At 40.3% G+C, this 25,768-nt stretch overlaps 2 protein-coding genes and 1 pseudogene across 4 annotated transcripts; all 3 read left to right on the top strand.

Annotated features, from left to right (window-relative positions):
- Positions 1-888: 888 nt before the first annotated feature.
- LOC126619523 (uncharacterized) lies at positions 889-6,455 on the top strand. Its single transcript, XM_050287914.1, has 6 exons — positions 889-1,250; positions 1,506-1,546; positions 3,151-4,785; positions 4,872-5,002; positions 5,070-5,145; positions 5,229-6,455. Exons 3-6 carry the CDS (start codon positions 3,162-3,164, stop codon positions 6,173-6,175), a joined length of 2,778 nt encoding a protein of 925 aa, XP_050143871.1. The 5' UTR covers positions 889-1,250; positions 1,506-1,546; positions 3,151-3,161; the 3' UTR covers positions 6,176-6,455.
- A 317-nt stretch (positions 6,456-6,772) lies between these two features.
- Positions 6,773-11,528, top strand: LOC126619524 (pentatricopeptide repeat-containing protein At1g71490-like; annotated as a pseudogene).
- LOC126619525 (uncharacterized) lies at positions 10,008-24,681 on the top strand. 3 transcript variants are annotated; one of them, XM_050287916.1, is made up of 4 exons: positions 10,008-10,056; positions 11,855-11,938; positions 13,022-13,236; positions 13,950-23,344. In XM_050287916.1, exon 4 carries the CDS (start codon positions 17,317-17,319, stop codon positions 18,268-18,270), a length of 954 nt encoding a protein of 317 aa, XP_050143873.1. In that variant the 5' UTR covers positions 10,008-10,056; positions 11,855-11,938; positions 13,022-13,236; positions 13,950-17,316; the 3' UTR covers positions 18,271-23,344. The 3 variants fall into 3 exon arrangements, with proteins under 3 accessions (XP_050143873.1, XP_050143874.1, XP_050143872.1); XM_050287917.1 differs by lacking the exons at positions 10,008-10,056; positions 13,950-23,344 and adding an exon at positions 23,351-24,681 and having other exon boundaries at positions 11,527-11,938; positions 13,066-13,236; XM_050287915.1 differs by lacking the exon at positions 10,008-10,056 and having other exon boundaries at positions 11,527-11,938.
- The last annotated feature ends 1,087 nt before the right edge of the window (positions 24,682-25,768 follow it).

Below are 25,768 nucleotides of genomic sequence, written 5' to 3'. Positions count from 1 at the left end.
GCCTAATGAACTGAATCTACAATACAGGATTCCGACAAGAACGATTTCATTACAAAAATCAACATGTTTACAAGCCGAGAAGAACGATTTGAGTACAAAAATCAAAGCAAATGAACCGATCCCTAAATCCCCAAATTCGGATTCAAAGCAACTGAACTGAATCCCTAATTCCTAAATCCCTAAAATCTATTTCAGTACAAAAATCAAGCAACATGCAGATAAATCGCAATCTGTACAAAAATAGAACCCTCATTCCCTAAAATCAATTTCAGTACAACAAAGGTGTGCAACATGCAGAAAAATTGAAATCTTTACAAAAATTTAAAGTAATAGAGGGGAAGAAGAGAAGTAGGAGCCTGGAACATCGTCTTCCTCACGAATCCAAGACGGCTGGGACAAGTTCGTGGTCTTCAGTGGTGTCGACGGCTTGGACTACGGAGACAGAGGGAGACAGGGAGACACGGAGACACGGACGGTTAAGGAGTGGTGTCGACGGCTGGGTTTAGGGCGGGTGAGATGGGAGGAGCAGAGGGAGACAGGGAGACACGGAGACACGGACGAGGACTGAGAACTTCTCGGTGATGATGTCTCTGTGTGTGTGTGTGGAAGAAGTGGAGAAGGGGGAAGGGAGGGAGAAGACTGAGAACTTCTCGGTGAGAACGAAGGCTCAGACCGACCTCAGAGAGAGAAGAGAGAAGAGAGAGGCTGAGAGGATTCGGGAATAGGGTAGTGGAGTGGGAAATGAAAGATCGAGACTGAGAGGATTCGAGAGAGACTGAGAGGATTCGGGAATAGGGTAGTACGTGTGTGGTGTGCGTGTGTGGTGTGGTGGGGGGGGTCTCGAAGTGTGTGTGTGGTGGAGTGTGAGTTATTCAGTCTTTTTTTACTGTCTGAGTGATGGCATGTTAGAAAAAAAAAGCATCCAATGCTCCAAATTATTGAAAACCAAATCATTCCAAACCTATGTCTACCTCTCTGATACAATAATCCAAAGAACTTTTTGCAATTTCAGAACATGCACAACAAATACTACTGCTTTAATAATGAAAGCGTGTGACAGTCTTTCATATGCAAAACAGTGTCAATGTCTTTCACATGTAAAACAGTGTCAATGTCTGTTATATACTTACATTCTTTCATCATCAGAGGCATTCACCGAATTTTAACTTACATTCTTCTTCCCATACCATTTTCAAAACCATTCCAGATCCTTTCCAACGCCAAGCAACACAAAGGCTTCCATATTTAAGGTAAGTTTACAAACTTAAATTTATATTATTGTAATTTATACAAAAACAAATAAATTTGTGTGCACTCGTATGTTAATTTTTTTAAGTAATTACTTGCATGTTAATTATGTTAATTTTTGTAAGTAATTAAGTAATGTTAATATTAATTGTTTTAAGTAATTAAGTAATGTTGTATAATTATTCCCTAGGATAATTTTAATATGTTTAATGTTATTTATTATTTTATTTTCCTTACCATTTTCAAAGTCATTCCAGATCCATTCCAAAGCTTGAACACAAAGGCTTCAATATTTAAGGTAAGTTTACAAACTTAAATTTATATTATTGTAATTTATACAACAACAAATAAATTTGTGTGGACTCGTATGTGAATCTTTTTAAGTAATTAATACTTGCATGTTAATTTTTGTAAGTAATTAAGTAATGTTAATATTAATTGTTTTAAGTAATTAAGTAATGTTGTATAATTATTCCCTAGGATAATTTTAATATGTTTAATATTATTTATTATTTTATTTCCCTTACCATCTTCATTATCAAATTGGATTATTATTCATTAATATTAGGTTTTTTTATTATCAAATTGGATTATTATTCTTTAATATTAGATTTTTTTATTATCAAATTGGATTATTATTCTTTTATATTAGGTTTTTTTATTATCAAATTGGATTATTATTCTTTTATATTAGGATATTTTTTTTATCAAATTGGTGGATTATTCATTAAATTGGATTATTATCAAATTGGATTATTATTCATCACCATGTTTTATATTAGGATAATTTTTTTATCAAATTGGTGGATTATTCATTAAATTGGATTATTATCAAATTGGATTATTATTATCAAATTGGATTATTATTCATCACCATGTTTTAATTTAGGATAATTTTTTTTATCAAATTGGTGGATTATTCATTAAATTGGATTATTATCAAATTGGATTATTATTCATCACCATGTTTTATATTAGGATAATTTTTTTATCAAATTGGTGGATTATTCATTAAATTGGATTATTATCAAATTGGATTATTATTCATCACCATGTTTTAATTTAGGATAATTTTTTTATCAAATTGGTGGATTATTCATTAAATTGGATTATTATCAAATTGGATTATTATTATCAAATTGGATTATTATTCATCACCATGTTTTAATTTAGGATAATTTTTTTATCAAATTGGTGGATTATTCATTAAATTGGATTATTATCAAATTGGATTATTATTCATCACCATGTTTTATATTAGGATAATTTTTTTATCAAATTGGTGGATTATTCATTAAATTGGATTATTATCAAATTGGATTATTATTCATCACCATGTTTTAATTTAGGATAATTTTTTTATCAAATTGGTGGATTATTCATTAAATTGGATTATTATCAAATTGGATTATTATTATCAAATTGGATTATTATTCATCACCATGTTTTAATTTAGGATAATTTTTTTATCAAATTGGTGGATTATTCATTAAATTGGATTATTATCAAATTGGATTATTATTATCAAATTGGATTATGATTCATCACCATGTTTTAATTTAGGATAATTTTTTTATCAAATTGGTGGATTATTCATTAAATTGGATTATTATCAAATTGGATTATTATTATCAAATTGGATTATTATTCATCACCATGTTTTATATTAGGATTTTTTTTATCAAATTGGATTATTATTCATTAAATTGAATTATTATCAAATTGGATTATTATTCATTAATATTAGGTTTTATTATTCCATATTATTTGTATAATTACTTAACTTTTTACAATCATTTTCTTTACTTTGTATTTAATTCTTCTGTAGAATAACTTTATTATTTAGGTTCTCTTATTTTTATCAAAAAATAATTGTCTAATTTTAATGAAAAATAAATATAGGTACGTTTAAGATGTCAAGTAAACGTGATCCAGCTTGGGAACATAGAGACCCAATAGACGGAAACAAACATGGCACAATTTGCAAATATTGTGGTCGGGTAATGAAGAATGGCGGAGTGACACGACTGAAGTATCATCTTAGTGGATTAGATCCATCAAAAAATGTCCAACGATGCGATAATGTCCCCCCAGAAGTGAAGGCATTCATCAGCACATTATTAAAAAATAAAAAACAGCAGAAGGAAAAGATGACACAAGGAATGGAAAATATTCGAGCTGGGCTACGGGGAGAAGTCTATGGCCAAGCGGTTGACAGTGATGAGGATGACGATGAGGACGAATGTGATGATGACATGGGACCTGAAGAACGACGCAGTTTGAAACAAGCATTACGTGCCTCCAAACAGTCAGCATGGGAAAGAGAACACCTTCATAAAATTCCTAATAGGGGACAAGGTTCCGGGACAAGTGGTGGTGCACAAATGAGACGGGGAGGCAGTCTTAGAGAATCACAACCAACACCACCAATAGCCCCAAGTTTATATAAGTCATCCAACGCACGTCAAAAGAGTGTTTGGAGTTATTTCAAGGGAGGTAATGTGAAGGAGGGAATGGGGCGTCTAATTAGCAAGTTCTTTATCTATGAAAATGTCCCTGCTGCGAAGGCTTCATCACATCATTTCAAAAATATGGTAGTGGGATGTCAACAGGCCGGTGTTGGAGTACAACCTCCCACTCCCTATGAGATAAGAAACAAATATTTGGATATGGAGTATAAAGACATTGGCGAGTATGTTAACAAGTTGAGGTCAAAGTGGGAAACTAATGGTTGCACAATCATGTGTGACGGATGGACCGGCCCGACCAGATTATCTATCATCAACTTCATGGTATACTCCAAGGGCAAGACAATTTTTCTGAAGTCTGTTGATGCTTCAGACCATATAAAGAATTACAAGTATATTTACAAATTATTGAGGGATGTAATCATGGAGGTGGGAGAGCATAATGTTGTCCAAGTCGTGACTGACAACGGTTCTGCATTTGTCAAAGCTGGAAAAAAGTTAATGAAGCATCATAATGTGTTTTGGACATCATGTGCAGCACATTGTATTGATCTTATGTTTGAGGCAATGGGGAAGAGAGAGAATGTTGCTACTGTGGTCAAAAGAGCTAGAACGATCACTAATTATATTTACAATCACGGTTGGTTGTTGGCAAAGATGCGTGAATTTTGCAGAGGAGAAATTATTCGTCCAGCTACCACTCGATTCGCCACCAACTATATTGCATTAAACAGCCTACTCAAGAAGAAAGCAGGGTTGAAGCAACTATTCACTAGTGACGATTGGGCCAACCACAATTTCAGCCGCTCAAATACAGGTCGTATGGTGGAAAGTATAGTGCTTGATCATGCTTTTTGGAGTCAAACAGAACATGTGTGTCAAGTGTTTGAACCTCTTTACAAAGTTTTACGGATCGTTAACACAGAAGTGTATCCTACTATGGGGGCTGTATATGAGTTGATGCGTGTAGTGAAGGATGAATTGGAAAGAAAACATGGTGCAAGGTGGGTCGTAAAAATAATTGAAGACCGATGGTATAAAACATTATACCACGATTTGCATGCAGCAGATATAAATTATGTCATAATTTGCAATTCATTTCTTTAGTTGCATAAGTATTATTTATCTTATTAGAGTATGTGTTTCTTTGAACAGCATATTATTTGAATCCCCGATACCAATATAGACCCGGTGTTGGAGATGATGGTAACCTTATACGTGCTGTACATAATGTATACAATAAATTAGACCCTGCATCACCAGCAGTTGGCCAATTTGGAAATGAGGTACACAATTACTTAAATTATAATAATTACTTTGTTGGATTAAACTAACACAATTTATTGTATTCAGCTAACATGGTTTAAAGATGCAAGAAGAACATTTGGAGAACCAACATCAGTGGATGCTCGAACAAATATGTCTCCTAGTGAGTATAAACATATTTCACTATAAGTTTATAATAGAATTTGTTGGAGTTATTAGGCTTATCAACATTATTTTTCATTGTAGCTGAATGGTGGATCATGTATGGGACCGATGCACCAACTGTGAGAAAGTTAGCAATAAAAGTATTATCACAAACGGCTTCCTCATCTGCTTGTGAAAGAAATTGGAGCACATTTGCACTCATCCACACAAAGCAAAGAAATAAGTTGGCTCATAGTAGCTTGGAAAAATTAGTTTATTGCTACTACAACATGAAGCTTCAAATTCGAGATAAGGAAGCAGAAATCGATCATGTCGACCGTGGTGACCCACTAGATGTGTTTGATATTGTTGGTGAAGATGATGATACGGAGGGTAACCAACTTTTTCAATGGATTAGACCTCTTCATTTAGATGATGATGAAGGCAACCCAGCTCCCAGAGTTGCTGAAGAAGCACGTAATGAAGGGATAAATGTAGAAAGAGTATTAGAGGAGGAGGTGGGATCTAGCAGCGCTGACTCTTTCGAAGAACTTTTGCAGCCAAGACCAAGCAACACTGGAATTCCACCTTTTTCCAATCCTACACAACCACAACATCGTGCTGATACTAATGATAGCTCTAGTACAAGATCAGGAGACTCACCTACCACCGGAGGTGGGAATGATGAAGGACATAGTGGAGCTGGAGGTAGTGGAGCTGGAGGTAGTGGTGGTGGATATGGAAACTATTATGGACCACCACCTCCCGGATATATGAGCCCCTTCACTGGTGAGGCAAACTTCACGCATGCAACCCAGGATGATGACCATGGCAGTAGGCAGGCAGGACCAGGAATTGGTGCCATAGGGAAGGACTATACTCGCAGAGAAAGAGGCAAAAAGATTTTGTCAAGTCAAGAAGATGACTCGTTATCTAGAACTTCAGACTCTGTTGGATTGGGAAGTAGTAACTATGGTTATCCTCATAACCAACCATTTCCCTACCCTTCATATCCCATTCCTGTTGGGATGGAATCGAGCGACTCATGAAATCAATCCCAGCCTCAATCTTCAAATGATTTTTCTTATGGACAACCTCAACCAATCTCGGATCCATATGGGTGGCATATTAACAATTACATGCAAAACTATTTTGGGGATTTATCATTTGATAACTACTCTTCACAATACACTCATTCTACACATAGAGATGATGAAGATAGTGACAAATTTGAACCTCATAGGAACTCTATGTGGTTCTAAAGTGTAAAATATTGTACTAATTCATTATATATAAATGATTATGGTGTGTTTAGACTTCTTTCATTAATTACTACATATTTTCTACACTCATAATGTTTGTCAGATCGCTATATAATCAACTTGATAATGTTAAATCCATCATGCAATGCATTTCCTTCCAATTTTTTGTGATAAACTAATAGATAATTGACTAAATAAACATCCTACAAAGTTTCAATAAAAATTTCCAAGTTTTTCTTACAATTTCCGTGGTTTCCATGTAATTTTTATCGATATCGATATTTTACCGATATTTCCATCGATATTTCCGTGTTTTCGGACTACCGATATTTCCGATATCACCGATATTTTCTTCCTTGCCGAGAACTTTTCATTAAAGTTCTCATTTATAAATTATTTTTCTAAATTTAAATTATTTTCTTCTTCCGAAAGTGAATTTCCAGAACAAAAAGCGATACGTGTTTATCCATTTGCGTGGCACGTCATGATTAATGGGGGACAGAGTATCTAAGAGACGAACGGCGGGGTAAGCGAAGGAGAGATCGGAATGGACGGCCCTCCAGGAGGCGATGTGTGTTCGGTTTGCCATGGCAACTTCGACACTCCTTGTCAGGCCAATTGCTCTCACTGGTTTTGCGGTACCTTTCTTCCTCCCTCACTCTCATTCCTATTTCCTCGCTTACATTTCAGTCAGTCAACCAATGTTGTTATTGGTTTTGTGCAATATAAAAGAACCCTGAACCCAATTTGTCTTCAATTTCTCCATTCGCTGTAGATATCCGATAATAGTCATTATTATTTGATATCATTTAACATCTGATATAGCCAGTTTTTCCAAGCACTATTCCAAGTCTGGTTATAAATCCCGCCGATGCCCGTGGTGCCTATATATATATATATAATGGTCATTTGAACTTGATGATACAGCTCCTTAACTCATTCATCATTCATTGAGGCCCAATGCTGTTTTGAGCTTGACTCTAGTTATAGAACATCTCTCGCTTAGGCTTGAACCTTATGTTTGGATGAGAGACTTTCGAGTACCAAGGAAATTTAAGCTCTATTGTTAAAATGCATCACAAGAACACTACCAATGAACTACTCAAGCACTGTTAAGCTACTACTAAAACACCTAATGACACCTTCAAGGAGTTATTTGAAAGTTCTATCAAATGTATTGCATCTAGTGATTTTCAAGTTCCTTTATCTATTTTTTGTAGTGCATTCTTAACAAATTTGTCATACGTTACATGGAACTTAAAAATCCCCTCTCCAAGCGCACCGTAAGGACTTTTGATGTTTGACAAGTTTACTGCTTCTAATGGGTAGTCTTAGTTTCTGGTTCCTTTCTGGAATACGTGATGCAGGACAATAGGAATAAATACGAACGGGGTAGATATCCGGACACACCCCAGCCTTTGGTATCATACCAAAAGGGTATTGGAATCACTGCAATAGAGTATTTAGATAAATTCCAGCATCACACTGACCTTCGGCATCACAACTGATTTTAAATACAGATTGAAGGGAAACAATGCAAAATTTCCTTCTTTTCAAGAAGGAAAACTTAAATAGGACCACAATTGCCAATTTTATTAGTTCAATTCAATGAATTACTTTCTCTTTCAGAGTCCTTTTTTTGTTACAAGAGATTAGTACAGATTCTAGATTCCTAGTTAAGAGCTAAGCCCTATACCCTAAGCTTTTAAACGGTGATTACATCCTAAAGTAATCAACCATAAATTCTACTCCCTAAGCCTATAAAAGTTTAAAGAAAATGGTTGTTGTGCCAATGGGTGTGGAAAAGTAGAAAAGCAGCTGGGCGCTGTGAAGGAATAAGACTCTACTTGTGCGTTCCCAAAAATTCAGAATATGTTACTGTGCCAGTGGCCACATCAGAAACTGTGTAACTTGCCATGGTACTTTTTGTTTTGCAAAGTACTTAACCAAAACCTGTTATGTGTTGTCTTGTCATTTACTTTTACTGATCAATTTGGTCGTAGTTTGAGGCACTCCCTCATGCACACACACAAGCACACGCATAAATTTAAACACACCCTACTTTCAAGTTATTGTATATGAACTATTTAAGATGTATACATATGGTGACCGGTCTCACATTTCATGACTGTATAAAGGCCTTTTAGCCAAAATGGTTCCTGAGATTGGCACAACTCCTCACTTTGGTCTTTGAGATTTAAAATTGACAGAAGTGGTCATTGAGATTGTCCACTGTCAATCATTTTGGTCCTTCCGTGAAAATCTCCTTTAAATTGAGGGTATTTTTGTCATATCAACCCCTCCACTTGAACTGGTGGTTTCTTAAAATTTAACGAAGATTTTTTATAGAAGGATCAAAATGATTGATGGTGGACAATCTCATGGAGCACTTCTATCGACTTTAAATCTTAGGAACTAAAATGAGTAGTTATGACAATCTCAGGGACCATTTTGGCTAAAAAACCTTGTATAAAATATGCTATTTTTAACACTTTCTCTAATTATTTTTCAGGAGAGATATGGTTTTCTTTTTAATCTGATCAGTTGTCCCTGATCTTAATAATCAAAAGTGGATCTCCTGTTAGCCAGTTTTCTCAAGACACCTGCTGCAAATTTGGGCAAAGTCATGCGATCAGTTCTTGCTTACCATGTTATTATGTGCACAAGATACTTTATAGTGTATGCCACCATCTTATTCTCGTTTCATCCCAAGAGGCCTTTCTATATCTCAAATCCAGAGATTCATACCTAAAAGCTGGAAGGAAGGAACGAAACAATTTGGGAAATCATCTGCTTTATGTATTTCGGAAACAGGTTCAGCTGTTGATGATTCTATGATAGATTCTCTTCTTACATCCATCAATAATTATGCAAGCCAAGGAAATTTATCAAAAGCATTCAAAACTATCTCTCTTGTCCAGCTCCATGCCTCTTCTCCTACTTGTGACCTTATCTTACATTCCATCTCTTCTGTTATCTTATCTTGTGCCAACCATAAATCATTACCACAGGGTGAACAACTTCATGCACATATTGTTAGATTTGGGTTTGAACGACACCCCATTTTGGTTCCCAAGCTGGTTACATTTTACTCAAGCTTTAATCTCCATGCTTGAGTAAAATGTAACCAGCTTGGGAAAAGGCTTTGTTGTTGTTGTTGTTGTTTAATCTCCATGCTGAGGCTCGTATCATTCTTGAGAATTCAAATATATTGCATCCTCTACCTTGGAATCTGCTTATCTCTTCATATGTTAAAAATGAACTTTTGGATGATGCTCTCTCTACATATAAACAAATGGTCAACAAGGGGATTAGGCCAGATTGTTTCACTTACCCATCTGTTCTCAAGGCTTGCGGTGAAAAATTGGATATAAGTTTTGGCAGGGAGGTGCATAAGTCCATTGATGCTCGTTGTCAGGAGTGGAATTTATTTGTGCATAATTCATTGGTCTCCATGTATGGGAAATTTGGGCTTCTCGACGTTGCTCGTCACTTATTCGACAAAATGCCCACAAGGGATTCAATTTCTTGGAATGCAATGATCTCTGGTTATGCCTCCAAGGGCATGTGGACGGATGCATTTGAGCTGTTTGGAAACATGCAGATGGAGGGTATTGGAGTTAATATCTTACTTTGGAATACCATTGCTGGTGGGTGCTTGAGGACAGGTAATTTCAGGGGCGCTCTTGAGTTGCTTTCTCAAATAATAAGTTGTGGTATTTTATTGGACTCGTAGCATTGACGATTGGTTTGAGTGCTTGTTCCCACAATGGAGCCATTAAATCAGGGAAGGAAATTCATGGTTTTTCGATTCGTAGTGGTTGTGATGGGTATGATAATGTTAATAATGCATTGATTACATTGTATTCTAGGTGCAAAGACCTTAGGAAAGCCTATACTTTGTTTGAATTGATAGAAGATAGGAGTATAATTACTTGGAACTCCATGCTTTCTGGTTATTCTCACATGGATCGAGCTGAGGAAGCTTCATTCTTATTTAGGGAGATGTTGTGTTCAGGAATTGAACCTAACTATGTTACTATTGCCAGCATCCTTCCTCTCTGTGCTCGGGTCGCAAACCTTCAACATGGGAAGGAGTTCCACTGCTACATTACAAAACGTGTAGTGTTTGATGATTGTTTATTGCTACGGAATGCCCTTGTGGACATGTATGCCAGATCGGGCAAGGTTTTACAGGCGAGAAGAGTATTTGATTCAATGTCGAAGAAGGATGAAGTAACTTATACTTGCATGATTGTGGGATATGGAGTTCAGGGTGAAGGAAAAGCTGCACTGAAGTTATTTGAAGAGATGAACTTGTTACACATAAAACCAGATCATGTAACTATGGTTTCAATTTTATCAGCTTGTAGCCATTCCGGTCTAGTAATCCATGGCCAAATGCTATTTGAAAAGATGCTGAGTGTATATGGTATAACTCCCGATTTGGAGCACTATGCCTGCATGGTCGATCTCCTTGGGAGGGCCGGTCTACTAAACAAAGCAAAGAAGATTATCACAAGGATGCCTTACAAGCCAACTTCTGCTATGTGGGCTACACTTATTGGAGCATGTCGGATCCATGGAAATATGGAGATAGGGGAATGGGCAGCCGGGAAGCTGTTAGAAATGAGACCGGAAAATTCTGGTTACTATGTGTTAATTGCTAACATGTATGCTGCTGCTGGTTGTTGGAACAACCTAGCGAGAGTGAGGACTTTCATGAGGGACTTGGGTGTGAGGAAGGATCCTGGCTGTGTTTGGGTTGATGCGGGCGATGGATTTTCACCCTTTTTGGTGGGGGACACAACAAATCGGCTGAGAGATGAAATTTACCTTTTGTTGGATGGCTTAACGGAGTTAATGAAAGATATTGATTCCGTTGTCAATGGGGATATAAGTTCAGGTTATGATGTTTTTGAGGATTAGAATAGAAGGAAGCTGATTATACGAAAAGGATTGCTAACACAATGTCATGTAAATTGATTTCAATTCTGTAATCTTGAGAAACACTTGCAGGTCCATGGGTTTTTTTACCAATTTTGAAGTGAAAATATTCTGCTAATATGGTGCAGGATAGAGTGTCATGAAGAATTCTTGAGTTGTCCCACTTGAACTTATCACATGATTCACATCTAAAGGTTGATGCCGGGCGCAGTTGTTTTCAGATTTTATCTTCTTTCTGTGCTTTTGACATTTCAGTTTTGTAGTGCATATGACTGATTTGACATAATTTTGCTAATTCCAGAGAAGTTGCACCTTTGTGAACTGACAACATTATTTCTTTTCTGAGTACAGAGACACCAATAGTAATTTTCCTAGAATATGATTTTTACTTATTTTAGTAAAGTTTTTCTAATGCAGACTACAATATCATGTTTTTCGGTTTTCTAATGGCATCTCATTGTCTATTGACTTCTCAAAACTCAAGTATTAGCGGCATTCAACACTTCTGTTTGTTTGTAGGGATCGGTTACTTTTGTGTCAAAAGGGAAACTGCTGGCGTTATTTTCCTGTTACATGCGCCTGGTGGTGAGAGCAACTTCACAGGTATGTTCCTTTACTCGAAGTCCCAGTCTCCTGCTGGGTTTGGGTTTAATTTCATACCGGTGTTTTCCATTCTTCTTCTAGTCTTTTCTCCTATGAAAGTAATTATATTTTGAGTGAATATTGCCAGAGCTGGTTTCTAGGGCATTGTCTTGATCCTCGACTCCCGCGAGTCCCAGTCTCCGCTAGATTTTTGTGCCTTCCATGTTTACTTGCGAATGTTGTGGATCTCTAGTGGTTGATTCGGAGAATGGGATTAACTGTTCTTATTTGTGTTTGAGGATTGTTTTGAATTCAGCTATGTTAAGGTTTCTTTGGATTAGATTGATGTCTAGCTATAGTAACTGGTTCTTGATATACATTTCATAACTACTTCAAGCTTAGAATTGTTTGCACCGTAACAATATTTTATCATGACTTCGCATGACAACATTTGGTTCTTGCATTAGTTTGTACTGTAACAGAATTTTGGGCCTTCGTGTGCTGTTGTATTTTGGCTACAGCACGAGAAGGCAGGTGGTGTATAAAAGAAGATATACCGTATACAGCTTCAGGGGATTTATCCTCGAACTGAGTTTTGTTTATTTTTTGTTATGGAGAAGCAATCTCCTCTCCTTGCTAAGGAAGGGAAAACCCTTCAACTAATACCTAATTTTATTAGGTTGATATGATTTGTCTGTTTCAACGACAAATTCTTGTTACTGGTTTGTTCAATTTAATATCCAGTTTCTTTATTGATCAATTGATGTGTGTTCGCTACTTATACGTAGGGCTGGTTTCGGTCCAGTAATCAAAACCAAAATCCCATCTCGTAAACCGAAGAGAAAAAATTTGGGAAGGAGAAAATAAACCAAAACCGAACCAAAGCAAGAATTTGTATATCCTATGAGTTTTTCTAAAGTATTATCGTCAAATCTTCCAATCAAGGAGAACTTACTAGTTGTATCTTGATTACTTTATTAATAATTAGATGAAATCCCAACATAATTTCGATTTGGGAAATCAGAATTTGCTAGAAGTTGTGGATTCAGTCACAAATTTGTAATTTGGCTCCTTTTTTTAATATGATTTTCACTGTGTTTGCAGCTTTGTTTTGATTTTCTTGGATTGCCCTTTTGATTGTTTGGTAGGCAAGACTATGATGCCGAAGACGGCGAATGAAGTGAAACTGATGAGTTTTGGCCAGATTTTGGAGAAAAAGAAGACAGTGGGTCAGTGTAAATTACCTTTGGTTGATATTGGTGGGGGATTTATCATGATGCGTGTTGTTGGACAGCCAGCTACGGAAAAAGCTAAAACAGGTAATGTTTCTGTTAGGAACTTAATCTCGGATTTTATATAAGAATCTGCTGGGGTTGGGTGGCCGAAGGCAGAACATATTAACTTTGGCCTTTAGTGTGCTTAAACTGGCAGGGATGATCAGAATTGATGTTTTTAGTTATTAAAACGTGCTATTTATATTGTAAACTACACCAAGGGAACGGGGGATGGTTAGAACTTTGAAGCCGGGATGCAGTGGGGCTAAGAGAAATATCCTCCCCACCAGGCCAATCAACCATTCACAGAATTGTTGTTAAAATACCTCTGCTAAAAATATGAGCTTTACTTCATGCACTTTATTTTTACTGTGAAGTGGAAATAGTCTTTACAATGGCTTATTTGAGATAATTGATAAAGAGGTTTGTGTTTAAGACTAGAGTAGTGCGGTCTTTTTCTTCCATTGAAACATGTATTTGTGAATGTGGTTGTAGATATCGAAATTTTGGTAAATAAATGTTGACCGATAAATCAAAGTTTCAACGCTCATGTATTACATAAATTTTACATGTAGCGTGTGACTCGACGAAAAATTGAAAAGAGTCAGAAAAGTCGTCAAACAGGACACGTGTCAACACTTGGCAGAAATGACTTATTTCATCTGGAATATTATATTCAAAATTAGGCCTTTGAAAATTCTATAAATAGAAGTCAATTTCATTCATTTCATTTCACCAATTCATATTACACCTTGAAGCTCTGAAGCTCTGAAACTCCGAAGCTCTCAAGCATCTAGGTTCCTGAAGAATCAAGAAAGCCTTCTTCCTTCTTCGTTCATCGTTCTTCCAAGATCAAGCCCCGACGGCTCTTGGATCAACAATCATCCACCTTCAAGATCAAGTTCCGACGGCCCATTTGAAGAACTTCCACATTCAAGATCAAGCCCCGACGGCCCCTTTGAAGAACTTCCACCAATTCAAGATCAAGCCCCAAAGGCCCTTGAAGAACTTCCACCAATTTAAGATCAAGTCCTGACGGCCCTTGAAGAAAGTGTTCATCGTTCATCATCCGTTCATCTTAAGATTAAGCCCCAACGGCCATTTGGATCAACAACGTCGACAAATCCATACATCCAACCATTCTTCAAGATCAAGCCCAAAAGCTCTTGAAGATCCGTTCATCACTGTTCTTCAAGATCAAGCCCAAAAGCCCTTGAAAATACGTTCATCACCGTCATTCAAGATCAAGCATCAACGACCCTTGAAGAAACGCTCATCCTCAAGATCAAGCCCCAACGGCTCCTTGAAGATCCGCTCAAATCCACCTTCAAGATCAAGCCCATGGCCTTTGAAGAACGTTCATCCAAGATCAAACCTCGACGGCCCTTGGATCAATCGCACATCCACAAATCAACACCTTACGGAGATCGAATCAGATGATCAAATTTGAGAGAGATTGTAACCCAAAATCATCAAATACAAAATATTATTTTGTGCACGTTGTTCTTGTTTCGTTTGTTTCAGGAAAATTTCGTGTTTACAAATTTGGCACGCCCAGTGGGACTATCTCTACCTCTCATCTCTTTCTCCGTTCAAGAAATTCAAACACACTTCCAAAATTAATGGCATCAAGGAAGGCTCAAACTGTTCCCGCAATCGGCGCAAAGAACAAGAGCGTCCTCGTCTCAAGTGGTGTCACTTTGAGCATCACGACTTGAAGCAAGGCAAAAGCTACTTCTGCCGTCTTTTTCACCTCTGCATCAACTCTGCCAAGGGAACAAGAGCACCCAAGGCACGAGCCTGTGATCACCTTAGCCTTACTAAGGGCACCAAGGGGGGAAAATCCAAGGAAATACTCCGAATCCATGCTATCTGATACCAATTCAAGCGGCAATTCAGCCATGCAAGTCATGACCATTGGAGCAACTTCAATCGATGAGCAGCTGGCTCAAATGAATGAAGCAATCGCAAGGCTAGCCCGAACTGTGGAAGAAAAAGACTTGCAAATTGCAGCACTAGTTAACCGACTGGAGGCGCAGGACGGCAAGAAACCCGACCCAGAGGATGATCTACTAAAGAGAGGAGCTAGCGAAGAAGAGGAGCCTCTGGTGAAGAAAATCGATGTGAAGCTGGAACCAGACCAAGCAGCGGCACTCATGAGATCTTTTTCTATCCAGCAGCTGCAAGAGATGATCACCAACACCATCAAGGCACAGTACGAAGGGAGCTCTCATGCCTCCACGTTGTACTCGAAGCCTTACTCCAGGAAGATCGACGCCTTAAGGATGCTGAGAGGTTATCAACCGCCGAAGTTTATGCAATTTGACGAAAAAGGAAACCCGAAACAACATGTCGCACATTTCGTCAAAACCTGCAACAATGCAGGGACGGAAGGAGATTACTTCGCCAAGCAGTTTGTGCGCTCGTTAAAAGGAAACGCCTTTGAGTGGTACATGGACCTGGAGCCCGAGTCCATCAACAGCTGGGAATAGTTGGAAAGAGAATTCCTCAACCGCTTCTATAGTACCCGTCGTACTGTGAGCATGCTAGAGCTGACGAGCACGAAGCAATGGAGGGAAGAACCAGTCATGGACTACATCAACCGATGGCGTAATCTAAACCTTGACTGTAAGGACAGGCTCTCCGAGATTTCTTCAATCAAGATGTGTATCCAGGGCATGCAATGGGGTTTACAATACATCCTTTAAGGTATCAAACCACAGACTTTTGAAGAATTAGCCACTCGTGCCCACGACATGGAACTGAGCATCGCCCACCATGGAAAGAATGAGCCAATCACCGATTTCAAAAGGGATAAGGTGTTTACTTCAAGAGCAGACAATCATGGGAAAAAGCCTGCCAAGGAAGCTTTTACCACCAATACCACCCCTATCAAGACCTCGTCCGCACCCGTCAAAATCTCCTTCAATAACAAAGCAAATGAGATAAAAAGAAGTGAGCATTCCCACACCCAAGATAGGTACAAAAACACCTTAAGGGAACTGGAGCAGAAGGTATACCCTTTTCTGGACTCCGACATGGACGCAATGCTGGACGACCTGCTGGAGAAGAAGGTGATTGAGTTGCCTGAATGCAAACGCCCCGAAGAGATGAATCGCGTTAATGATCCCAAGTACTGCAAGTACCATCGTATCATGGGTCATCATGTGGGCAAGTGTTTCATCCTAAAAGAACTCATCATGAAGTTGGCACAACAAGGGCGGATTGAGCTCGACGTAGAAGACACAGCCACAATGCACACCACTACGATCGTGTTCGGATCCTTTGATCCCGTGCCTCTTCAAGAAATGCCCGACCATTCCTATTAATGCACAAGCTACACGGCACCTTCTGCACAACCATCATTGGGGGAAAATGACCAGGATGCACCTATCGATAATGAAGAAGGGTGGACATTGGTGACCTATAAGAAGACGAGGAAGCCAAGACCACAAGCTATAAAGGGGGAGCAAGCGAGAAAGCACCGCCGCCGTAACAATAGGAAGCCTATAAGAAACATAAGAACTGCTAAGCCAACATATGCTGGGGAACCTATGGAGCAAGAGCCACGTATTCCCGTTTCCTTACACGAATACTTCCCGGAGGACTTCTTCCAACAGTACATTACCACTGCATGTCACATGGTCGAAGCAGAAATGGAAGAACCCTCAAAAGGCAAAGCTGTCATCATTGAGGGGGAAAAGACTCGTACAACTGAAGAAGGTCTGCCAACACACTTTAGCATCGAGAGAGCGCTCTGGTTGCCAAAGAAGATGCGAAGAGCACTGGCAGCGGTCTTGGCAAGTTCCGACGACCATAAAGTGCAAGAAAGCAAGAACGAAAGCTTGAAGCTTTCGCCACATGAATGTGCCACATGCTGTGCCGTCGAGAACGCAATCCACTTCACTGACGAAGACTTGCTGCTAGGATCCAAGCCTCACAACCGACCTCTCTTCGTCTCTGGGTACGTAAGGGAGCACAAAGTCAGTCGCATGCTTGTGGATGGCCGGATCAGCCATAAATATCATGCCAAAGTCAACAATGACCATAATTGGCATCAAGGTGGATAAACTATCCCTAAGCTGTCTACTAATCCAAGGTTTTAACCAAGGATGACAAAGAGCGATGTGCATGATCCGAGTGGAGATGACCATTGGTGAACTCAAGTCAAGCACAATATTCCACGTGATTGATGCAAGAACTTCCTACGGTTTGCTCTTAGGAAGGCCTTGGATCCATGCGAATGGAGTAGTACCGTCCACCCTTCACCAATGCTTAAAATTTTACCGAGAAGGAGTGAAGGTGATCTATAGCGACACCAAGCCATTCACCAAAGCCGAATCACATTTCACAGACGCCAAGTTCTATATGGATGAAGACATGGTGCCCGAAACTCTTCCAAAAGAGATCAAATCCATGGGCAAAGCAACACCTAAAAAGCAGGAGTGGCAAGTCGTGCCCAAGAAGCAAGAAGAAGAAGCTATGCCATCTTTAAGCAAAAACGACGATGAGCTTGCTAAACCTGTAACAACCAGAGGGAGTAGGACGCCCTCAAATGGACCAAACATACCCATTTTCCGATACATCCCGACGTCGAGAAGAAAGAATGGTCAATTCCCGTTTGAAACTGCAGCAAGCAAAGCCAATGCACAGCGGCACATGGATAATGTAAAGTTGCTCAAAACGAATGCAGTTTTACCTCTGACACAGCTAGGCGACACTAAGGTTGCAAGACCATCACAAGGCTTCATAAAAGGCCTGCCAAAGGGGGTAGAACCAAGCTTTCTCCCAACCAAAAGGACCGAAGAAGGTTTTGATCCAAACGCCTACAAACTCATGTCGAAAGCTGGGTACAACTTCACCTCATCTGCAAATTTAGGAAAGAAGGATTTGAACATCGTCAAAGACAACGAACGTGATCTTACTAAAACTCAGAAGAAGTTGGAGGAGCATGGTTATGGGGTCAACAACAACAAAGCTGGACTTGGCTTCACACCAAATGCACCGGTGAAGATCTCCAGCAAGGCAAAAAATGCTAATGCTCAACACATCAGCGTAAGCGATATACAAGATAAATAGGAGCCTCAACCTGCCCCCCCAGACGTCAGTATTCGATAGAATGAATTGTTCAAAGCCCAGAATTTCGGCACCTAAACTCATTGGCGGTCAAAACAGAACTTCCGTCTTCAAAAGGCTTAACACGTCAGCATCTCGAAGCTCTGTTTTCGAAAGGTTGTCAAAACCTAAGAAGCAAAGCAATACGACTAGCTTTCCTCCATGACAGTCAGTTATGGAAAGACTAGAAGAAGCCAAAGAGCCTTCCAGAAGGAGAAAGACGACACCAGAAGTAGAAAGGATCGATCGTCCGGCAGAAAAGGATGACGTTCGAAGTTCCATTCCTTCAAGAATGAAGCGCCAAGCAATTTTGGAGGTTAACACAGTTGGATCACTGAAAGTGAAAAGGCGCACCATCATCCACACTAGACAATCTTCATGCCAACAAGCTCGAGAGGTCAACACCGAAGAAGAGGCCCAAGACGTCTTCCACATCACAATCCAAGAAGGTGAAGAATATGAAATCCTCGAGGAAGATGTCATTGCAGCACCGTCATAACTCGAAGATGGGGGGCAAGCCACAGTTGACGATCTCAAAAAACTTAACTTAGGCACAAGTGAGGAACCAAAGCCTATCTTTGTGAGTGCATTACTAAGTGCAGACGAGATAGAGAAGTATTACCAGCTGCTATTAGAGTACAAGGACGTCTTTGCTTGGACTTGCAAAGAAATGCACAGCCTTGACCCTATCATTGCTGTGCATCGTCTTGCAGTCAAACCTGAAACACGACCAATAAAGCAAACTCAAAGACGCTATCGATCCGAGCTCATCCCTCAAATCGAGGTCGAGATTGACAAGTTGATCGAAGCAGGCTTCATTCGAGAGGTGCAATACCTTAAGTGGATCTCCAACATCGTCATAGTCCTTAAGAAATCTAGACAAATATGTGTTTGTGTAGACTTCCGAGACCTTAATGATGCTTGCCCAAATGATGACTTCCCTTTGCTAATCATTGAAATCATGGTGGACGCGACCACTGGCCATGGGGCATTATCATTCATGGACAGCTCTTCTGGATACAATCAAATTCGTATGGCTCTTGAAGATGAGGAACTAACAGCCTTCCGCACTTCAAAAGGTATCTATTGCTACAAGGTGATGCCTTTTGGTTTGAAGAATGCTGGAGCTACATATCAACGCGCAATGCAGAAGATCTTCAATGACATGCTACACAAGAACATAGAATGCTATGTAGACAATGTGGTGGTCAAGACAAAGAAAAGATCAGATCACTTGAAGGATTTGCGAGTAGTGTTCGAAAGGTTGCGAAAATACAACCTCAAGATGAACCCGTTAAAGTGTGCATTTGGTGTCACATCTGGAAAGTTCCTTGGCTTCATTGTCAAACATCGTGGCATTGAAGTGGACCAATCAAAGATCGCTCTAGAAAGTTGGCCATCATTTGATTACTCCTTTCTTCATATTCGGGTATTCCAAAGTAATCCTCACTGAAATATGTTTCAATAATATGATCAGTTTTGACATCTTCACCAGGCTTAACCACCATGAAACCCACAACGTAAGGTATATGAACATCATTTTAAGGCCATTCGAAGCATGCCCGAGCCAAGAAACCTGCACGAGTTGAAAGGAAACCGCTCATATTGTACATTGCTGCTCAGGAAAGTTCAGTTGGAGCACTCTTGGCACAGGAAAACGAATCCCAGAAAGAATGAGCGCTCTACTGCCTCAGTCGAACGCTCACCGGTGCTGAGTTGAACTACTCCCCAATAGAAAAAATGTGCCTTGCCTTGATGTTTGCCATCCAGAAGCTTAGACATTACATGCATGCTTACACTATCCACTTGGTTGCTAAAGCTGACCCGGTCAAATACGTCATGTCCAAGCCAGTTTTGACAAGGCGACTAGCTAAATGGGCATTGCTTCTCAATCAATACGAGATCATCTACGTCCCAGCTAAAGCTGTCAAGGGACAAGTGCTAGCAGACTTCCTTGCCGACCATTCAATCCCAGCCGATTGGAAAATCCCAAACGACTTGCCTGACGAAGAGGTGTTCTACATCGACATATTCCCAACATGGACGATGTTCTTCGACGAATCTGCACGAGCAGACGGAGCGGGGGCATGAGTAGTATTCATGTTGCCACAAAGGCAAATACTACCTTATTCATTCCAACTAAGCGAATTATGCTCCAACAACGTCGCTGAGTACCAAGCACTGATCATCGGGCTCTAAATGGCAATCAACATGGAAATCACAGCCCTTGAGATATATGGTGACTCCAAGCTCATAATCAATCAACTCCTGACTGAATATGAGGTGAGGAAAGATGATCTCGTCCCATACTTCCGGCTGGCAACGCAATTGCTACAAAGGTTTGAGGCTGTAACACTAGAACACGTGCCAAGAAAAGAGAATCAAATGGCAGACGCTCTCGCTAACCTAGCTTCGAGCATGACATTAGGAGAAGACAAAGCTGCAAATGTGCCAGTCTGCCAAAGATGGGTAATCCCGCGTGTCACTGAAATGGTACTAAGTGATACAAACATTATTTCAATACTTCCGGTCAACGTTGAAGAATGGAGACAGCCTCTGATCAACTACTTAGAGCATGGAATACTTCCAGATGATCCAAAACACCGCTCTGAAGTACGTCGACGAGCACATTGCTTCCTTTATTACAAAGGGACACTTTACCGGCGATGTTTTAAAGGAGTACTTCTGAGATGCCTAGGCGAGGAAGAAGCCAATCAAGCCATGGAAGAAGCACACTCAGGAATATGTGGGGCGCATCAGTCCGGACCGAAGCTTCATTTCCAACTCAAAAGAATGGGTTACTACTGGCCAAGCATGGTAAAGGACTGTCTAGAACACGCCAAAAGGTGCCAAGCCTGCCAATTTCACGCCAACTTCATACATCAACCGCCTGAACCATTACACCCCACAGCTACTTCATGGCCATTTGATGCATAGGGATTGGACGTCGTAGGACCAATTGCGCCAAAGTCATCTGCAGGAAAAGCTTACATCTTGGCTGCAACAGATTACTTCTCTAAATGGGCTAAAGCCATACCCCTGAAGGAAGTCAAGAAGGAAACTGTCGTCCGTTTCATCAAGGAACATATCATCCACCGATATGGTGTGCCTCACTACATTGTCACTGACAACGGAAAATAGTTCTCTAACCGACTCGTGGACGAGCTCTGTGAGAAATACAAGTTCAAGCAGCACAAATCCTCCATGTATCATGCTCCGGCCAATGGTCTCGCAGAAGCATTCAACACGACATTATGCAACCTCCTAAAGAAGGTAATCGGCAGAACAAAGAAAGACTGGCATGAAAGAATAGGCGAAGCACTTTGGGCATACAGGACGACATATAGAACGCCTACCTAAGCTACACCTTATTCTCTCATATATGGCGTGGGAGCTGTTCTACCGCTCGAAAGTCAAATCCCCTCGCTAAGGATGGCTATACAAGAAGGCTTGACTGATGAAGAGAATGCAAAGTTGCGCTTTCAAGAGCTGGAAGCGCTGGATGAGAAAAAACTCGAAGCCCAGCAACATTTGGAGTGTTATCAAGCACGACTCTCCAAGGCCTTCAACAAGAAAGTTCTCCCTCGTTCTTTTCAAATGGGAGATCTTGTCTTTTCATTGCGTAGGCCTATCATCACAACTCACAAGACAAAAAGCAAGTTCACGTTAAAATGGGATGGACCATACGTAATACAAGAAGTCTACACCAATGACGCCTACTTAATCATGGCGGAAGACGACGTGAAGATCAGCCCTATTAATGGCAGATTCTTGAAGCGCTACTACTCCTAAAAGGCGACAAACTCCTGCTCTTTGTTCGCACGAGCCTAAACTACATGAACCAAAACTCCTGGCCCGCAAGAGCATAAATTGTGTACAGCAAAATCATCATTAAAATCATCATCAAAATCATTGTTAAATTCATCGCTCATTTGAACTACGTTATGACTTGATCCCTCCTCAACTGAGGGTACGTAGGCAACTCGAAACTTCAAAACTTTAAGTATAGTCACATTATCAACAAAAAAAAAAACATGAACGCTTTGAAGAATAAAGAGCAAATTCAAAATACGAATACTTTATTCCTTTAAAGGAATGAGTTGGCAGGCAGCATGGTCGGTGTGCACGGCAACGTCACCTCCGAGAAAGTTGTAACAAAAGGCACTACACAGCATAAACTCGCTGCAGTCTTTTGCACAACCCTACACGGTAAAAAGTGACGGTACTAAAACGAGCTCCAAGTAGCAACAGCAGTGCATTCTGACCACCATGATCAAAATCAACGAAGAACTTCAATAACCGTCGTCAAACGACTAGCCGATCATGAAGCTCGACGCCTTACATTCTGCCTCAAGCTCTAGTGACTCCGCCATCTCTGCAGCTCTCCCCTTCTGCCCATCAGCTCCAAAACAGCAACAGCGAGCAGCGACGGCAAGCGGCAAGGTCAATGTGCATGGCAACGTCACCACTGAGGGAAAACTGTGATCAAAGGCACTACACAGCAAATCCCCATTGCAGTCTCTTACACAACACCACACGGCAAAGGCACCACCGAGGGAAAACTGTGATCAAAGGCACTACACAACAAATCCCCATTGCAGTCTCTTGCACAACACCACACGACAAAGGCACCACCGAGGGAAAACTATGATCAAAGGCACTACACTGCAGTTTCTTGCACAGCACCACATGACAGCGCACCACCGAGGGAAAACTATGATCAAGAGGCACTACACAGCGAAGCCCCGCTGCAGTCTTTTGGATAGTTACACCCACATCCTGCCCACTCCATCGCTAATTGCATATTCACAAGAAGCTGCCACCAATTGTGAACATGGGTAATCCGTCAAAACAGCAAGGAAATCCATGAATGCAGGGAGCACATGTAAAAAAAATAAAAAAATAAAAAAATAAAAAAATAAAAGAAAAGAATATAATAAATGGTGGGCTGGATTATTGAGGATGAAGCCCAAAATCGTGAGCCCAGCGAGTACTCTTCTCACTTTGACAGGGTGACTTGTCTTCATGCTTTTCTTTGTGGCAGCAACTCGTGATGCAAAGGCAAGCACAACAGCAAAAGGTAGTCCCGAGGCATCCAAGACGCGGCTCCATCTCCGTCGCCTGCTCACAACGACAAGTGCATCATCATCATCACCGACAAAGTTCGGAAGGTCTTCAAAAGCTTCAACGCGACCAACGACGAGGAGGAGGACAGTTTCGACGATCTCGGGAACTGTTATGATTTCGACAATGGCGGTGATCATGAGGACTCGTACAAGTAGCCGGAGGTGGACGAGAATGATGTCGTCGTCCACAGATGCCAGAAAGCACGCTCACGACTGACTTCTCTCTCCTCCTGAAACTCGATGCTCGGGTTATGTACGCCACAGAAGTTGCACATGTACAAGCTCCATGAATCCAATCTCGCCATCAGCACTGCAGAGCCAAACCTTTATCACTGCAGGATCGTTCCCGAGCAGAAGCTGATCCCCACAAGGTTCGAGGTGAGAACGTACTTGGGAATGCCATGGTGGCTACTCTAATCTGCCATACATCAGAACTTACGAATGCATGGGGTAGCACAATCTCAATGTCATGGATGAGTCTGACAACTACCCAAAAGAGTGCTACACCCAAGACGGCCGGAGAGTGAGGTCATCATCGTCGACGACGAGCGTGCATGTCATGGCACTGGACGCTGACTTCGTCCACTCCTCCAACCGCGCCAGCAACGTCGTTTCCCAGTAGTCCAGCGCCTTCCTCCATGCTATGCCCCCATACATACATACATACATACATACATACATACATACGCCAGAAGAATAAAGAAGGAATGGTGGAGTCTTGGGTGCTCTGGCACCATGTGAAAAAATGGAATCTTGATTCATCATGGCACCATGTGTAAGTACCACCGAAAGCAAAGAAGAAAATATAATAAAAAAAATTTTGATGTGGTATGTGTGAGTACCACCGAAGGCGAAAAGAAAGAAAAAAAAAAGTTACAAAAGTTTCTGGAGGTGCGCATGTGCACCATTCTAAAAGAAGAAAAAAAATATATATATAATAAAAAAAAGTTTGATCTTTGGTGCGTCTCGCCCCATGATTAAAGGCAAGAAAAAAAAATGTTTGGTCTTTGGTGCGTCTGGCACCATGTGGAAAAAATGGGTGCACCATGATTAAAGGAATATATATATATATATATATATGATTAAAAAAAAATTGGGCTCTTCCTGCACGATAGAATATATACATATAAAATTATATATATGTATATAGGAAAGATGAATGGGTGGCATTTAAAAAAAAATTTACACTTTAATAAAATAAAGCTCGTTTATTGATTTCTCTGAAAAATTTACATAAATGTACATTTTATATCAGTCCAAAAAAAAAAAAGAGCAAACAAGAGGGAGCCTTCACGAAGGTTGCTCGTGTGAAGCCTCATCACTCGGTGGAACTTCATGAAGAAGAGGAGCCGGAGGTTGATCAGTTGGAGTTTCATTACGCGGTACAACCCCAGAAGACGAAGGCAACTGTTTTTGGAACAAACCCACGAACCTCTGATGATCCAGTAAAATCTAACCATCGGATTCCTGCATCTGGTCAATCTTCATCTTCATGTTTATAGCATAGTTATGTGCGAGCTTGTGCAACTGCTTATTCTCATGCTTGAGCCCTCTAATTTCCTGTTTGAGACTCATCACTTCAGCCGCCAATGATTCAACTTGACGGGTTCGAGCAAATAGACGTTGGGTCATATTAGACACAGAACCTGCACACTGCACACTGAGAGCCAAATAATCCTTAACAACCAACTCATCAGACCGTTTGGAAAGTAGTCTATTATCTTTGGGAGTGACAAGGTTCCTGGCCACCATCGCAACGGTCATATCATTCTTCATCACCAAATCCCCAATGGTAAGAAGACCAGTAGGGGATATGAATGATGGGCGCCATATGTTGTCTGGAGAAGGCGGGACTGCCTCTTCACCAAGGTTCAAGTCAAAACGACGATCGGAGGGTCCATACATTTTTAAAGGTGTTGAAGAAAGAATAGGTCAGACAAATCAAGATCTTAGAAGTGCGAGAAGGGAGTTTCTACAAGCGAAAATTCAAGTGTGCTTTGAAACAACCTGCGTGCCTCTATAAAAATCAGCATTCGACGGGATTTTAGAGATCGAAGAGGTGAGCTCAGAATTCGAAGAGGCCAATTCAAAAAATCGAAGACGTGCTAGCTTTCTCAAAAGTTGGGTTTGCTCACAAACCACGGGCCAATCTTCATTTCCAGATTTGTTCGCACTTATCACATGCAACCTCTGCACTCGACAGAGCTCAGAACTCGAAGAGGCAAGCTCAGAAATCGGAAAGGCATTTGCTTTTCCAGACGTGTCAACATTTGTCACATGTACACTCAGCTTTGCGGAAATCACGGGCAGTTTGTCAAAGTGTCGATCCCAAATAT

The sequence above is a fragment of the Malus sylvestris genome, chromosome 4, assembly GCF_916048215.2.
Source record: "Malus sylvestris chromosome 4, drMalSylv7.2, whole genome shotgun sequence".
In the NCBI taxonomy this organism is placed as follows: Eukaryota; Viridiplantae; Streptophyta; class Magnoliopsida; order Rosales; family Rosaceae; genus Malus; species Malus sylvestris.
The sequence above is the reverse complement of the archived record's forward strand: the minus strand, read 5'-3'. Positions and strand labels throughout refer to the sequence as shown.

What these genes read in the sequence shown, in the direction of transcription:
- LOC126619523 (XM_050287914.1), top strand. Translation starts at nt 3,162, where the DNA reads ATGTCAAGTAAACGTGATCCAGCTTGGGAACATAGAGACCCAATAGAC. An exon ending in CCACGATTTGCATGCAGCAG is followed by an intron (nt 4,786 to 4,871) that starts ATATAAATTATG and finishes TTCTTTGAACAG; the next exon opens with CATATTATTTGAATCCCCGA. An exon ending in TCGAACAAATATGTCTCCTA is followed by an intron (nt 5,146 to 5,228) that starts GTGAGTATAAAC and finishes TTTTCATTGTAG; the next exon opens with CTGAATGGTGGATCATGTAT.
- LOC126619525 (XM_050287916.1), top strand. Translation starts at nt 17,317, where the DNA reads ATGTGCATGATCCGAGTGGAGATGACCATTGGTGAACTCAAGTCAAGC.